The sequence below is a fragment of the Orcinus orca genome, chromosome 3 (genome assembly GCF_937001465.1).
Source record: "Orcinus orca chromosome 3, mOrcOrc1.1, whole genome shotgun sequence".
In the NCBI taxonomy this organism is placed as follows: Eukaryota; Metazoa; Chordata; class Mammalia; order Artiodactyla; family Delphinidae; genus Orcinus; species Orcinus orca.
The window spans coordinates 95,696,038-95,713,944 of record NC_064561.1 but is presented as its reverse complement, the minus strand read 5'-3'; the positions used below and the strand labels follow the sequence as shown (position 1 = coordinate 95,713,944).

At 38.3% G+C, this 17,907-nt stretch overlaps 1 protein-coding gene across 1 annotated transcript in view; it reads left to right on the top strand.

The window, feature by feature from the left end:
* The window catches only part of MAN2A1 (mannosidase alpha class 2A member 1), a 167,685-nt gene extending 150,130 nt beyond the window's left edge, over window positions 1-17,555 (top strand). Inside the window, exons 20-22 of the mRNA XM_004267441.4 lie at window positions 3,367-3,561; window positions 13,066-13,176; window positions 14,803-17,555. Coding sequence (XP_004267489.1) covers window positions 3,367-3,561; window positions 13,066-13,176; window positions 14,803-14,955 — 459 coding nt within the window. The 3' untranslated portion in view covers window positions 14,956-17,555. The remainder of the gene's footprint in view (window positions 1-3,366; window positions 3,562-13,065; window positions 13,177-14,802) is intronic.
* The last annotated feature ends 352 nt before the right edge of the window (window positions 17,556-17,907 follow it).

Below are 17,907 nucleotides of genomic sequence, written 5' to 3'. Positions count from 1 at the left end.
CAGGTAAAAACTCAAATGCTGACAGGGCTCAGGGAAGTGATGGCATGAGGGAGGTTGTTCAGGTTTGAGGACAAATGCTTACATGAGGTGACCAGAGGGTCTGTGGTGAACATGAGGATGGACACATCCCACTTAGGAGCCACAGCTCAGCCCTAGATGATGTTTCCACATGAGAATGTGGGGACCCAGTGTTTGGGGTAAAAAAACAGTTATCTGTTAAGGGGAGTTTTTGTTATTATTGTTGTGTTGATGATTTTAATGTGAAATCTCTTGGATTTTTTTCTTTTTTTGAGAGGTGGCTGAAAAACAAGTAACTTTTTAATACCATACAGAGCTACCAAAACATGTCTAATAGGCCAGCTTGGCCCATATACTACTAGGCTTCAGCTCTGCGCTAAATGATATTTATCTCTAAATCTTACAGGTCTACATATTTTCATTCATTCTCTCTCCTCCCTCTTTGTCTTTTTACCCCATCCTTCCCCCTACAGTAATTTTCTCTTTCATTTATACTGCATTGCTTGTTAATGTAGTAATTAATAAATTAATTAATCATCAACAAACATTTATCAAGTTCTCACCGTGTGTCAGGTCATTCTGAATAAACAAAGGTGACTAAAAAAACGATCTTTTTCTTAATAATTTAGCAGGTGTTAATGTAGACAGAATGGAAACCTGTGATGTTTAGGAATCAGAGAACTCATCTGGGCTTAATGAAGGGCACGAAGGAGCCTGGCAAGAAATTCTGACTTATGAAATAAGGGCTGAAACCCAATAGAGAAGATCGCAACTTGATGTAGTTTGGATCAGAATGTGCTAGAAACTCTTTTTAATGTTGAACAGGATGCAGGGAGAAAACCAGACCTGTACAGTCTGAAACCTTCCAACCTACAAGAAACCAAATAATGTTTAGAGTAGTATATTAGTTACTATAAGGCTGGGAAATTCATTTATAGCTTAAACGAACATGTAAAATTTCCTATAGTAAATATATTTTATAAGCTTTGGGTTTATCATCAGGGTTATGGTTAAAAGATTGGTGATAGCTCCACAGTTAAATATCTTGCTAGCCCCTTACTGCTATAAATATGTTCAGAAAGTGTGGGAATGATGGCGCTCTGCCTGAGACTTTGCCACACCCGACTTGGCCAGCGTCCAGCAGTGTTACTTGTTCAAGGAGCTCTTCTGACACCAAACCACAACTCTTATATAAACTTTTCTTCTTTATCTTGCTTAGGAGACAATAAATAGCACAGTTCTTGAATGCTAAAAGTGCTTACATTCACGGCATTGTATCATTTGACAAGACTTTTCATTAACATGTTTTCGAGTCTGCATATTGGTTTTTTTAATCCCAAACAAGTTAAAGGATGAGGTTTATATTTTTGATTCCAAAGGGAGCTTTGTTTCTTCTAAAATGTTGGGAGGATGTCTGGGGTGGCAGTTCCTAGCACAGGTCAGCAGAGCGGTGTGGGACTGACTATATGACAGTCATCTGGGGGGCTTTTAACTTTACCTTCCGAGGGTCCCACCCCAGGAGGTTCTGATTCAGTAGATTTGGGTTCGGGTCCAGGGATCTATGTTTTCTAAAAGTTCCCCAAGCGATTCTGCTGTATGGTCAATGTGGGGGAAGCACTGAAGGTCAGAACTGATTTGGGTTTGGAGGAATAGTAAATATGCACATCACTGCTACTAAGGTATAGATAATCTATCAAGAAGTACCCTACATACTCACTGAAGCGTCCAAGGATTCCTCCAAGAGCATAAGACAAAGCCAGAAAGCTTTTTCTGAATGTTTCTTGACCTAGAATGGACTTAATGCCTCCGGAATCTGATAAGGCAGGTGTTTTCCTGCCTTAAAAAGCTTTTATCTTTTATTACTCAAAAGTGATTTTGTCAGCAATCCTGACCTAGATTATGAAGTCCTTTGATATTTGAGTATACTTAAAGCTTCTTGTTGAAACTGTTCCCTCTCTCTTCATGTTATTCTACAAGCTGCATTAAATTTCAATATTGCTGAAGAATATTATTTTATATGCTTTATTTAATCTTTCCTTAAAAAAAGGAATGTGGAATGGATAAAATTTTTTAACAACGCTTTTTATACCTAATATTTTTTGTCAGTATCTTAATATTGTAGTGTCCCTCTGTTGCCTTGAAAAAAATTTCTTTTCTCTCTTCATAGTCTGAATTGTAATGGTATCTACAGTTTGCTGCTGGCAAGATGCTCCTCACTCTTTGCTACCACCCTCTGTTCAATGCTAATCTGACATTCTGAATTTTAAGCTCTGTATCTTCTGTAAATCTTATCTTTTCACACAGATAAGTAGCCAAACCTTTTATTTGAGCCCTCTATTAAAAATATATTAAAAATATATCAGAAGATATCAGTGAAATAGTCATTACGAAAAATAAGATATAAAATTAAATTCTCTATAAATGTTGCTGGTGATCAAAAGACCTTTCTACATAAATTATGTTTTCTTCTTAGTGCTTTTCTGTGTCTGCTTTTACACCTTAGGCATTATTGGTTAAGGTTCTACTTAATCATTGATTTAATTAATTGTGTATGTCATCTACCATATGTATATCCCTAGTTCTGGTTGATTTACTTAATGTTTGAACATGCTGAAATACTTGGCTCTAAGCATACACCATAGCAAAGACTAAAGTATTTAAAAATTATACTGAATAAATTGTGTACCATGTAAATGTGTGATAACTATTCTATAACACATATAGTAGTTCCTATTTTTGGAATAAAGTGAAGCAACTGACAATGATTTTACCAAATTTAAAAAAAAACCAGATGATCTGGTTATGCTACCTGTGTTATTTTAAATATTTATTTCTGAGTTTTTTTTAAAAAATCCTATCATTGGGTAACATTTATAAAACATAACTTTGGATCAATACATAACTTTACAGTCTAGTTAAGTGTATAAATGAAACCATAAGAATATGATGGGTAAAACCTGAGGGAGAAGAGATAGCATTTGACGATGTATAAGATATATGAACATCCCAACCCATCTACTTTAAGACTTTTGTGGTAGGTTGAGAAAGAATTTTCATAAAAAGTTATACCTTGTCCTAGAATGTTGAGAATGTTGTCAGGATTTTTAGTTTTAAAGCAATGGAAAAGAGATATTTCTCAACATGGGAGTTAGGTGGACACTGTTTTCTTAGAACTGAACTTGATAATCTACTGTGCATTGTCTAAGACTTATTTATAAACTATAATGAAATCAAAGTATTAATATATTTGTATATTTTTTTCCTGTTTAAGCCCTGTCTGATAATTCAATTAATACTGTAAGAACTGCAAATATATAACTCTTAAGCATTTTTGTTTTTTCTTGATAGGAAGAAGAAAAGAAGTCGGTCAGTTATCCTTCCCTCCTTAGCCACATAACTTCTTCTTTCCTGAATCATCCTATCTTTCCAATGACAGAAAAGGTCCCTGTGCCCACCCTTCAGCTGCTCGGTGAATTCTCTCCATTAATGTCATCTTTCCCTTGTGACATTCATCTGGTTAATCTGAGGACGATACAATCAAAGGTATATCCCAAAACATATCTATAAAAAATTACTTTTTGTAGTATACTTGGTGTAAGGGGGTGGAAGGAATAAAACTGTAAATTTTACTCTGCTTCAAAGAATGATTAAGAGGACTTCACCTTTAGGCAACATCATTGTACCTTTCATTTGACTGTTGCTCTGTAGTTTAGAGTGTTTCCTTAGACTGATTTATTTTATTCTCAGAAAAGTTCTGTGTGGTGAGCAGGTCAGGGAATATCAGGTTCTTTTTACAGATAAGGAAGCTGAGACTGGCCTGAGGTCACATAATTAGTAGGTGGGAGAACCAGGCCTTAAGATCAGCCCTACTGGCATTTTCCATTTGTTTCTCCTTATTAGTCAGTGTTTCTCAGGAGTTAGAGAAACAGAAGGTATAGTGTGTAATTATTTCTGTACCAGAGACTTTGTACATTCATATCTTTTCTCCTAAAAATACAAAAAAAATCCTAAAAAACCCCAAATCTTTGCATTGAGAATCCAGCTATGTAGGTGAGATACAAAAACACATCAGAGGAAGAAACAAGGGAAGATTTTATTAGGGATGGAATTTTAACACAGTTTGATTGCTTGAGTTTACCTATATGCCTACTTTTAAAGTCAGAGACTGCATTTGAAAAGAAGAAAAGATGAGAGGTTTGACATCATTTTTATGTTTTGTAAAGCTGTTTCATCTTGTGGATTGACATCCACTTAGCCGGAAATAGTGAGTGGTTATAGATTCTGTAGGAAATGTCTTATAATAAATGGCCTGAGCGCGAAAAGAAGAGTGTTCATGTTGGAAGAGAGTGTAAGAGGAAAAAAATGTTTAGCTCGAGAACAAAGAACTGAAGAGAACCAAACAAAGAAAGGATCAATGCCTACAAATTTGGACATTTAGGGCTTTAAAACTATATGTCCAAGATAGGGAACTTACGCCTGACTATGTAGGAAAATACATGTGTCTAATAATAATGAATGCAAGTGAACGTTAGAGGCCTCTGTGTGTATCTCTGTGTCAAAAGGGCTTGTTTGATCACGTGAGTGAACTTCAGGATTTATTTCATGCCTGCTACATGCCAGTTATTGCTAAAGGCACTGGGGTATAGTCATGGACTAAACAGACAAGAGCCCTTGCCTTTCTGAAGCTTAGATTCTAGTGAGAGGAGAAAAATAATTAAAGATGAAAAAATAAGAGAAACATATGTTAGATGATGATAAGTGTTATAATGAAGGGGAAGAAGGAAGGAAGGACAGTTTTAGAAGGTGATTTGAATAGCGTGGTTGGAGAAGGCCTTGCAGAAAAGGTGATAATGGAGTAAAAATCCAAAGGAGGTCAGGGAATAAGAAATGCAGATTTCTGAGGGTAGAGCGGTTGGGAAGAGTTAGGAGCAAGTGGAAGGCCTGAAGGCAGGAGATGCTGGTCAGAATGGAAGAGCCATGAAACCTGGGCTGTTCTTTGATGCCTTGCTGTATCCCCCTGCCGAGAACAGCGCCTGCACCTAGTAGGGGCTCGGTGACAGTTTGTTGAACAAGTGGATCTTGTGAGCGTTCTCTCTAGGATTCTACTATGGTCTTTTGTGGGTCTACTTTTTGACTCAGGGAAAGAACGCACTAGAGATGGGCAGCCTCCCTGAGGTAACCTGTCATTAATTCATGGGCTAAAGAGAATGAAAGGATAGGGTGGAGACACCAGACTCTGAGCCTCAGGCTGCCACCTCGGGGCATGGATGGTAGAGGACATTAGCAGCTGAGGGATCCAGGGGCTTCTGGGGTCCATGGCGGCCATGGAGAAGTTTTAGCCTCACTTTTAGATGACTCTTTCCCATGATTATTTTCTGGAAGCAGCACCAGCTGACTCCAGAATCGGTGAGTGTAGGGTTTTACCCTCCAAGGTTTTCGCTTGTTTTCCAGGTCACCTCTTTTTTATGATTACCTGTTCCTTTCATTCTTCCTGCTGTTGGCTAGCTTCCTGTAATACAAATCTAATCACTTTCGGGATTAAAAATCCCATTGCCTACAAAGTTGATTTAGACCCTTGGGCATTCAGTCCCTCTGCAGTCTGGCCTCGCTGGCTGTAGCCACCTGGCTTCCCATTGCCCTTCTCACCTTTGGAAGGTGAACCACCTTCACTCCCTGCTGGCTGCGTGACTGCTGACTCAGCTACCATTTATAAAATGGGCCTGATATCAGATATGCCTGTTTCAGGTCTAGTATGAAAAACAGATGAAATAGTGCTGTGAGAGCCCTTTGAAACAGAAGTGCTTTGTAGACATACATTGTTATCCTGATGATGCTTACAGTACATGCCAACGCAGGTGCAAACTGGAGTTTTAGCAGAGGGAATAAAAGCAATTTAACAATTTGACCAGGAAGAATAAAGACCGAAATGCCTAACCATAGGCATAGGTTAATGCCTAACACGTGATCAGAACTAAATATTTGGGGCTTTTTTGTATTATCATATAAATTGGTGCCAGTTCTATGTTAGTCTTTGACTCTTAGCACGTATTTCGAACAGTTGTTCAAAAACTTACCAGTACAATTATACTCCAGGGAAGATGTAAAAAATAAATAAATAATAAAATTGCAGGGGGAAAAGAAAAAACTTACCAGTAGTCTGAAGGGATACTTTAAAGAATTGCTCTCTGTCCCCTAACCTCTGATAATAGGAAAGTAATCATTGAAGGAAGCTAATGTAGGTATTCATTCAAAGAAAGCTTGATACTTAAAAGGTGTCAAGTGTAATTTCATGATTATACTAAAAGAAAGACAAAAATAACTCAATCCAGAAGCCAGAGCTAATCATTTTGGATTGTGTTCTTGTTTTTTTTGTGTGCTGGCAGCTTCCAGCATACAATAATGAGTTTTTCAGAGACTGCAGTGCATTTTTCCCATTGAAATTATGTAAACAGAGGTGTTGGCTGCTTCCAAGCAAGACTAGAGGTCTACATTGGCCTATATCTAAGTAAGCATTTTCCTAACCATCACCTCACAGTATTTCCATGAGAAAAGTGTCTGAGGACCCCCTTGACATGATAAGGGCACGTCTGTCTTCCCTTGTGACCTCCCCCATCAGCTGTGTAACAGAGGACACGTCCTCTGCTTGCCCATGCCCAGGCTGCTGTCTGAAGGTTGCTCAGTTCTAAGCCTCAGTCTCCTTCACTCCTTGAGGAGAAAGGAGTTATGGGCTCAAGCAATAGTGAGAGAAGGAAGGTGGGGGCTGGAGGTTTGCTAACCACTGAGCTGGTTCAGCATTTCGAGCTATCATTCTGCGAGTCACTGTGTCCAGATCACACTGAGGAGATTTTTACAAGAAGAGACTTTTACAAATTCCCCCATCTCTGAGATTCTGATTCTGTAGGTCTGGTGTGGAGAGCTTAGGAATCAGTAATTTTTAATAACTCTCCTCGTGATTCTAGAAATTGCTGAGTTATCACCATTGGCTAAATTAGGAAAGTAAGGGTTAGAAAAATTAAATGATTAAAATTAAACTACCCAGCAGTAAATGGCAGAATCAGGAGCCACATCCAGGTCTTCTGAACCTGGGTGCTGAACGTAGCCTCAGAGGGTGGTATTTGACCTTTTAAGACTTACTAAATCTGTTCTTAAAGTCCAGTTTCTCAAGGAGAAAAAGTCCAGTTTTTCAGAAATTGTTCTATATTGGTAGATGAGTTTATTTTTACATAGGCATCTCTTGCTTTTCTAGTTTATAATTTTTTTTGGAAAAAACTTAATTATATGTCATATATTTGTAGTCAGATGAAGAGGGAAACAAACATCTCTTAAAACCCTGCCTCATAGCTGTATGGCCCAGCATGCTCCAGCCCCTGTCTAGGAATTTAAATGTTAGCCTTCTCATCCTATATGCCTGGCCTCCAACTCTCTTTATCACCCTCTGTTCTTACACTATCAACAGTTTGAGATACAAAACGAAGCTTCTATAAAGATTTGAAAACTGGGGAATAAGAGGACCACTCAAGTGCACTAAACGGGAAAACCATGTCATTGGGAAAGGGTAATGATTTAGGGAGAAGAGAGGCTTGGTAGAGAGGATGCTGGGAGAATCTCATGGGAGGACGGATCATGGGTCAGGCTACAGTGAAAGGTTCATCCTGGAATGCTGACATTCCAGAGATGAGGAGGAACTTGATTAAGCTGTTCATCTAGGCTTCATGGAGCCATTCTGCCTTGATGTTTTGAACAGTGATATCTGTTTCAACTTTTTTTTGCAGATTGTTTCCACTGCTTTTATGTTTACATATATTTTTATTTAATTTAATTTTAGATATATATCTTTATATCTATACTCTCTATCTATAGCTATGTATTACATTTAACTCTTCACTCTGTATGGAATTTATTTTGATTTGTGCTTAACTGTTTCTTACAAATAGTTAACCAGTCATTTCAACATCAGCACCACTTACTGAATAAGATTTTCTCTCTCAACTTGTTTATACCACCCCCTCCTTTTCTTGTAAGAGGCAGTTTAAGGTTTTACTTTATTTTGCCCTTCTTATAAGAATTGATTGGTGCTTTATTGATCTCCCTAGCTTCTCGAAAGGTGAAAATTGTGGGAAAAAATGTCCTTTGTTGTACATATCTGAGAACAGCTATTCACCTTCCCCTTTCTTTCTGTCATGCTATCTTGTTGATTAAAACAGGATAACTGTTATTGACATTTTAACGAGGGCCCTGGAAAATGAATTTCTACTGGTTATTTCCTGTCTCAGGACTTATAACACAGTGTGAGATTTTCTAACCTTCCCAGCTGCCAGAATGCACTGAAATATGAGTGTTGTTTGGCATTTTCAAAGAATCTGGGCAAGTTGGAGAAATTTTCCCACCAGGTGTTTAGCTATGCCTTTATCTGTGTACCACTTACACATCCTCTGAGAAGGGTGGGGTCACATTCTTCTTGGAGAATCTGGTCAAAGTTACAACCCCTCTCTTCCTCAGAAACAACGTGTGTACGTATGCTGTTTAGCACAGCTTCCAGGCGTTACAGATTTGTGACCCTCACTTTTGTAAGGAGCAAATCCAGCTTCTTTTGGTGTGAGATGCGAGTAGCTCAGCTCTCACGTTTTGCAGAGTTCTCATCCACCTCAGGAGAGGAACATTTGGCTCTTCCTTTTCTTAGAAGAGACTGTCAGATGTGTGTGTAATTTTCAGAGAGACTTTAAATCCTGTTTCAAAATGGGATGAGTGGATAGGTGGGAGGGTTGTAGATGGATAGAAATGATAGTTTCTAAACCTTTCTTTCTGAATATGTGTTGGTAAATCATGGTTTTAGCTCTATTGGAACCATTAATGAATACTCCCTTTTTCCAGCCTCGGATCAGAGGGGGGGATCTCCTTTAGTTGATAGCCTTTCATTATATTAAGTCAAAAGCAATCCTCCCCTTTGCCCTCCAAGCTAAGTATCTCTGAGCACGGATCCACAGCTAGAGCAAAGGCAGGAGAATGTAGTTGTGAAAGTACAGACTTGGGAGTCAGACCACCTAGGTTTGAGTGCATTCCCCGTACTTGCTGGCTGGGTGTCTTAGAGCAAATCTCTTAATTCTCTGAGTCCCAGTTTCCTCAAGAGTAACAAGGCAATGGTAATAGTACCCACCTTAGAGATGTTCTGAGAGGATTAAATGAGTTGATGTTTGTAAAGCATTTAGAGCAGCAGCTGGCATGTAGTAACCACTAAGTGCTTGACAAATAAAGGTTCTCAACTGTGATCATTCAGTCATAAGCAGTTGTGATTGTTACTAATAATGAAGTGAAAATCTTGGCACTGTTTTTTTTATAAATTGGAGAAGGTTGAAGTGTATTGCCAAAGTAAATCTTGATGTCACTGTGATGTGTATTCCTTATATAGTTTATTACTGATTCCTCAGATTTTCCAAAACAACGTACCTAGAAGTGTCTCCATGCCAGGTATTACCCTGAGTGCTTTACCTGAGCCTTATTTAGCTCTCACGACAACACTGTGGAAGTAGGCACTATTTGGGCCCCATCGTGTGGAAGAGAAAACTGACTGACCTAGGGCTGGGGTAACTTTCCAGGTCACACAGCCAGTAAGCGGCGGTGCTGGGAGCCACACCGCAGCGAGCCTGACTCCAGATCTCCCTGCTCAGAACCTTATACTGCCTGGGAAGACGAGGGGAGCACTAGTGCTAAAAATGTTAGGGAACACACTGCCTGTTTTCTTCTTGTCTACTCAATAATGATGGGACACTGTAAAAGTGTTCACCAGCCATTGATGGGGAACGGTCATGAAGGGCCGTTATAGAGTCATTAGTGATAATTGCACTTTGAGTATGAGAGGGAATGTTTTGTGATAGGGGTGTTCCTTTACCTTTAAAGAGAGCAATACACCTTGTATATCACCTCAGCTACTTCAAAGGTTGTTGCAAGATGAAATGAGTTAATCCATGAAAAGCATTCTGTACATGACTGGCACACAGCAGGTGCTCAATAAGTGTTAGCTGCAGTTACTGTTATTGTCCTCCCTGTGGTGGATCCTCAAAGGGGTTTGTCATGAGTCTAACCTAGTTCCCTGAATTTTCAGAGGATAGACTCAGTCACTTAACTGATTCGTGGTGGAACCAAACCTTGCCTCCAGTCTAGCTTTCTCTGAGCCTGATGGCTTCATTTGGTAAGCCAGATCACCTTCCCCCCTAGTTCCCCCAGTTGCTGGAGACATTTCATAGGCCCCCCCTTAGTCTGGGAGCTAGATGTTGGTTTATCCCCTGAAATAAGTTCTACAGTGGATTTTCCTGGTGCAACTTGGGAACATCCAAGCAGGGGTTCAGTCTCAATGGTGATCTGAACTGTTTTACAAAGACACTTCATTTGAAGCTCACCTAGCACAGTGCTTGGTGCAATTTCAAAATTTGTAAGTTTTCTTCCCCACACCCTCCCCTTCTTTTCTGAGGTCTGGATGCTACTAATGTGTTAATGAATATAAAAACAGGTCTTTCAAAATTTGTTTACTCTCCTAGAGTATATAGTGTGACTACTTGAAGGTATCTGTTTTCCTGTACACATATTCAAGTTAAATTCACAGCTTCCCTACTTTGAAAAACAGTTTTCTTGGAAATAAAATGTCTAGACAGACTTTGAAACTGAAAAACTGCTGCTTTGCCTCAGGTATTTTTGCTTGAAAACTGATACTTTCATGAATACTTGATTTTTAAAACTTACACAAGATGAATGCCATTTCATTTGGTGTTTTAGTCCTTATGAATAGTGATACAGTTTTGGTTTTCAGAGAAAGTAAAACTTTTTCCCATTGGTGAAAATTAATTTTTATGACTTTAATCTCTACTTTTGTATTGTTTGTTTAAATCTCTTATCGAATTCAGTGGCAGAATTCCAAAAGTGTTTCCCTTCCCAATTTTTTGTCACCTTCAGTCTGCTAAAGGCCTTACATATTCATTATTCAAGAACAAATGTGTTGCAGGAATTTTAGCAATGCCTGCTTATCAGTGTTTCTTTAAGGATGGTCTAGTGAGTTAAGATGGCCAGATGCTTTAGGTTAATAGTGATAAGTGCTTTTGGAGTCTAATTAAGAGGGCATCTAATTTGTGAATTTGAATCAGGGTTCTGTTATGATTTTGATGTATAATTGTGGACATATAATTTGGAGCTTCCCTGATTCCTTAGCTACAAAGTTATGATGTCAATAAAAGAAATTTGTGAATGAGAAGTTAGATAAGAATATTGTTTAATTTGTAACTACTATGAAAATAATCACTATTTATTTGATGGATGATGTTGATAGAAACAATAACAACATACTGAGGGCTTCCTCTGCTCCAAACCCTAGGCTAAGTCCTTGTTACGCTATTTCATTTCATTTCATCTCTCTCTTTTTTTTTTTTTTTTATGGTAAAGGAAAAACTGTTTTGCTGAAATCAGCAGCTAGTAAATTGCAGAACTAAGATACAGATCTTAGGCTGTCTGACTCCCAGCTCAGATTCTGAACCATTCATTTCTACAGCTTCTTAACTAGCACATTCTGTCCTATAAGCTGGGCTACCTTACATAGTATTTTCAATGGGTTAACCTGCACCATGACTCCATGAAGGAGGTAGACATGCATTAGCTCCATTTTACAGACAAGGAAACTGACAATTAGGAAGAATAAAGGACTATTCCAAGGTTTCACAATTGGCACAACTATTATCCTTCTGTATATAATAAATAAAGCGTTTTCTTATGTGCTCTTTTAGTGCCATTTTGGGACTGTGAAATTGTTTGAAATTTCATTAGAAATCTCTGTCATGTGATTTCAACCTACTGTGTGTATCATGTGGTCCTGTGATGACTCACAGAATCCCTTAAATGACTTTTTTCTCTCCCTTCAAACAAAATTTCAGCAGTACCACTGCAAAATACCAGTGTTAAATGTCATAAAACAGGTTATTCCAGCCAAGAATCTGAGGTGAGGACAGCTTTAAGTTGTTCAGTCACATTAAAATCAAATCAGTGATGGGAATGCTGGCAGCTGTTCAGAAAAGATGTCTCTGTAGCACATTAAAAATTTTATGCCCTAGTAAGGATGATCAAGAACATGGGCATATTCATATCTGTGGCCACAAAAAAGAAAAAGGGACCAATTTCGTCACAGTGTCAGTGCCAAGCAGCACATGACTCTCCTTGGAATAAATATGCACTTCTTAACTTTTCCAAGGATTTTTAATTCAGTTTATTTATCATAAACATTTTCCCAGTTTAGAAACATAAAATTTATTAAATAGTTGTAATTTTAAATATTCAAGGACTTGAAGCATTTGTGACATTGCTACTTAAATGGGTACAAGAAATTTCATTGCAAGAAACTATATACTGATCCCTGTAGCTGACTTGCCATGTTTAGTATTTTCCTTTTTGCCTGCACAAGAAGAATAGCTTCTGTAATGTGAATTTAAATGATATATCAATCTAATAAATGTGGTTGGCTTAGCAAGTGATAAGCATAACTAATTCAATTTAAATGCCTCTTATATAAAAATAATGAACCAGTACATTAAAGATTAAAAATGTTAATGCAATTAGCAAAAATTAGTATTCAGCGAAGAAGCATGTTTCAGTTTTAAGATGGATAATATATCATTCAATGACAAGATAAGGACTAAATTCAGGTATACTTTATTCAGTTGATGGATTTATTAAAAATAAAATGCTTTATTTGAAGAAACTTTGATAAAACGATATATAATATGTGGACGAAAGATAACCCACGTCCTCAGGAACTATGGAGGAAACCAAGGCTTGAGTGACTTAACAGGGATTCTTAGAACATAATATCACCTGACTCCTTGTGGGAGGGAGTGTAGCAGGGGGTGGGTGGGCACAGTGAGCATGGAACCTGAATGGAAATGGATTTGCCTGGATTCACTTTTCAATAAAATGAGCATTTGTGGTTTGGGGACACTGACGTCAAGGGTATGCAATAGTGTCAGTATTTGCCTTCATGTCACCGTGGCGTGTTGGCGCTCTGCTCATTTGCAGGTGGATGGCAAGCATTCCAATGAGGCAGCCTTGATCCTCCACAGGAAGGGGTTTGATTGCTGCTTCTCTAGCAGAGACACGGGGCTGCTTTGTTCCACTACCCAGGGAAAGGTGAGCTGAAAGCTTATTTTTGCTTGTTGAGTTAGTGTGCTTTGAAATCCTTACTTTCTGCAGATAATCTTGACAATGACATGTTTCATTGCCTCTTCGCTGACTCATTCCCCTCAACTTCAAATTAGTTCAAGTTTCCCCATCTTAAGAAAGCCCTTTCTTAACGTTCAGTCTCTTCTTATCACCATTAAAATGCATAGGCAAACATGTACACGTTTGAAGGCAGTGTCCTCATCGATTCTTAGGTCTTCCATTTCCAACCTGCATAGCACCTTCTTCCTGCCCACCCCCTCATTTCCACCTCTCTCGGACATGGTCATGTATGATCCAGTTCAGGGGTGGCAAACCCAAGTCCTACAGGGGCCCAGACAAGTTTTACAGTAACTAAAGTGGGGTGCTGGCTTGCAGTATGGGAAGAGAGGGAGCAATGAGACTGTGGCCAGTGGGATAACTCAACCGAAGACCCCAGGGCAGCTGTACTTAGCTCCAGTCAGTTGTTTCCCCAGGGGAAAGATGCAGGGCTAGATCTTCTGATTAAGCAAGATTTGCATATGAGTCCACACTCTGCAGACCAAACAGATCCTCAGGCTGACCACTGCTTGGTGGCTGCGCATTTCTGACTTCAAGGCGGTCTTGCTGACAGTTCTCATCAGAGAACTCTCCCTGGAAGCAAATGAACCTCCAATCTTATGCCTGTGGCTCTGAGCTAGCTGTAACTACAAGAAGATGCTTGGGCTGATTCTACCACACTGGCGGGTCTCCTCCACCAAGTCAGCTCAGGGGACCCAGCTCTTCTCCAAAACCTAATAGACATAGTGTTAGACCAGACTCAAGTGATTCAGTTCCAGCCCTACAAAATTAGTATGTGCATAAGACCCAAAAAGAAAAGAAAATATAGTAGGGGGGCCTAAATCTGCTTAGATAGATAAGCTTCTGCATTTCTGTTGCCTCACCCTGTATGTGGTTGGTGCTAAGAAAGCACTGATATCTTTGTTTCATTACATTTGCACTCTCCCTTATTAGTGATGATCTGAGAATACTTGCTTGTGAACATTTGTACTCAAACATTAAGGCATTGAGTCTTTAGGGGGTTATACGGTCCAGAGAGACATATTAGAATAACCTGCTAGAAGTGAGGACAGTATTTTCTAAACAACCTCCCCACCCTATAAATGGGACTCACTGACATGATGGGCCTTCCTTGTGGCAGCCTGTGTCCTATCTCCCGGCTCTTTGGGCACAGGGAATATGGTGGATGAGCACCACTGTTAGGGGTAAGTATTGACTGAAAGAGGATATAGATGTGTTTAAAGCTTCTTGGCCTATAGATGTCCTTTCTTTTATTGAAAAAATGGCCCCTGCACCTGATGTGTTCTCAAGCAACAGAAAAGGAATCCAGAACCCATCATCCTCCCGTTACAGTTTCCTCTGTCTCCCTCCAGGGTTAGTCTCCACGTTCAAGTATGTAGAGGTGGATTTAATCTCCCTCCCCTTCCCCTTATTTTTCATTAAAAGGGAACTTCAAACATACTTTTCACTTTTTCTCCCACTGAATATATAGATGCGCTACTAATCTTTCTTCAGAGTTGTTCTAAACGTGCAATTTTTTTATCATTTACTTTTTAGATATTGGTACAGAAACTTTTTAACAAGTTTACTGTTGTAAGTCTCATACCTTCGTCATTATCCTTGATGCATTCACCTCCAGACGCCCGAAATATAAGTGAGATCAACTTGAGTCCCATGGAAATCAGCACATTCCGAATCCAGTTGAGGTGAACCTGGCTTTCAGATTTGGATTGGGAAGCATTGGCTTTTATACACTTCTTGGTTTGACGTGCAATAAAGAAGCACATTATTTTAGCTTCTGGCTACTGTGAGGACATGAAATCTGTGATTTTTTTTTTTTAAACCAGTACAGTAAGAGAGGAAAAAAAAAAAGCCATGCTATAAACTTTTTTTTTTTAAGTTCCTTCCATGAACTACCATCATCAGTATGAATTGATGCAACAAACAAAGAAATGTCTAAAGACAACCTCTCAACAGATTGTATCTCAGGTTAAATGTTAACTAATTATATCTGTGTTGGGGGTTGTGAAGAGATTGTTGTAAGTATTCATGTTGCTGACCCTTTGTTAGTCTTACAAAAATACCCATTTTTACCAAAATGGAATAAAAAGCTGGTGGGTAATAGCTAATGGCCAAAATGGTTGCAATCATTCATACATGTTAGAAAAATTTTATGTGTTGAAATATGTGGAAAAGTGCAATCCGTCAACCCTTATACATAGTTGACTATGTGTTTTTCTACCACTTGTACCACTTGACCCCTCCCCTCCTACCCTTTGTAAGTATTTCCAGAAATATAAGATTTTGAATCATTCAGTAGTAGACAAAGAGGCATATTTTCATTACTTGACAGTGTGGGATAGGTGCAATTTATTCCATTGTCACTAAAATAGAAGCAGCAATTCCATAGGTACCATGACCTCTTTTAGGTACCACAAGGTGTCTTTTTACGCAGCTCATTTGAATACAGATGTTCTGAGAAGGGGTTTTCTATTTTAAAATTATCGTATCAGAATAAATGTGCCTTATTTTTTTATAAGTCCTGTTAAATCTTTTGGTGTCCATATTATGGTTGGGGGAAGGGAAGAGGCTGGGGGGAGGTGGAGGGGTGGGTACTTTCTATGACACATAAATTGTATAATTTTTGCCTGACAATGCTGGCCACGTTCTGATCTGTTTCATTAAATTTGTGGTGATGTTACTTTAAACATTTTGACTATTTGAATGTACTGAGATGTCAGAAAACAAAAGAAGGAAGAAAAATATTGTTAAGTAAAATATGCTGCTGCCAAGGAGACTGCAACGTGAAGCAAGGATTTTGTAACATGCAGAATCCACATGCTGTTTCCATTTCACAGGAGTTCACCATTTTGAAGAGAGAATGCTTTAAAATAGACCCTGTTTTAAACCCACTTACATGTAGCTCATCATAATTTATCTTATTAAAGAGTATGTTTGTTCAGTGAATTCCAGACTTTCGTACATGCTAACCTCAAAGTGAAGCTCTAAACCTATGTGCCATTACAGTACTCTTGATAAAATTTATTTGGGATCATCGTGAACTTGACATTAAAATAAAAGCAACATTAGCAACATTTAGAAGATTCAGTTTTAGCATAGAAAGGATTCTTGACTATATGCACTTCTGAAAATTCTCTTTGTGTTAACTAATAGATTTAGTATTACCTGACGTTAAACTTCCATTATACCTCCTGCCATTCCAACATCTTCATACAGAAATAAAACACAATTTCTATGTTATCATGTAGTCTGATTATCATCTGGATTTTCAGTCAGGATGCAGCTCCTAAGATTATTGTTATGTTAAATTCATAAACTTCTTTCTCCTTTAATTATTAAGGAAACAATACTAGTGTTGATCGAGATATTACAAGGGAGTAATTTCATGCAATAAACATGTACTGTAAGTTTTCTTCCTCATTTTGGGGGGATAAACAACTTTAAAAAAAAAAGCTTCCTTTTTGTGGACATCTACAGGTGTTAGGATTACCAGAAGCAAATCCCAGGAATGAGATCAGTATTTTCGTTGTGTCTTAAATGTAGAACCTTCCTATAGGAGTTTACTGTGTTCTGTGGTTTAAGTGGGTGTGCTTAATTGTTCTGGAATTTCTGATCAATTGAAATAAAAAAATCTTGATGCAATAATAGTGGTTTTGCCACTCCCGGTTGTTTGAGATGGATCTGTCCCGTGTTTGGTTGGGGTCTTATTCAGTGTGTGTTGCCACTAGCTGCTCACAGATAAAGCAGAAATTCTCTTTTACCAGCAAGTTTCTGCTTTTTATTTTTAGAATAAATCATCAGGGAAATGAAGAGAGGATGCTTTTGCTTTGGGTTGTGGTCAAGAACTGATTAAATGGTTTAGTGACCCTGGCACACGCTAAAAATCATACACTTCAGTTGTGATCTCAGTGGCATATTTGTTTGCTTATGTTTTATTACATTTATTATTGCAGATGTTCAGTAGTTCATTACTTTCTCTTATTTTTTTTCTGAAAATTTAATTTGTGCTTATAACTACAGTGTTTGAGAACTCAGCATCCTTGTTTTCTACAAATACTGATTAAAACAAAATGCTGTAAAATGTAAAACATTGTAATTACCTTCCCATGTCTTTGTTGTATTTGTGCTGAAATGTTTTCACATTCCTTTTTCTGGAAGAAATTCTTTGCTTTCATTTTGTTTATGTTGCTTACCTTGAAATCAATAGGTTTTGATATTTTCTCTTGGAATATTTTATATCTTTTTGGGAATATGTAATATATCTAATAAAAGATAAATATTATCATGTACATGGTCCTCTAGAGTAGTTCTTAAGTCCTATTTTGTAAACAAGATATATTAAAACATTTTGAGGGGTAGGGTGGAGGTGTGAGGGCTTGTTCTTTCTTCCATTATGAATGAATCGCTCCTTCTTCAGTCCATTCTAGTTAGAAAAGATAGTTTTAGCAAGCAAGTAGCAGGTGGGGGTGATAGTGAGTTTCACATCTGGGTTTGGGGTCAGCTTTGAGGTTGGAGTCCAGGAACCTTCCCAGGAACGCCGTGCCTGTAGGACCTTCTGAACCAATGAGCAGGGCGAGAATTGTGGTCACATTCCATGTATTCCAGGATAAGATGAGAGTAAACCAAGATGTGAAATGAAGA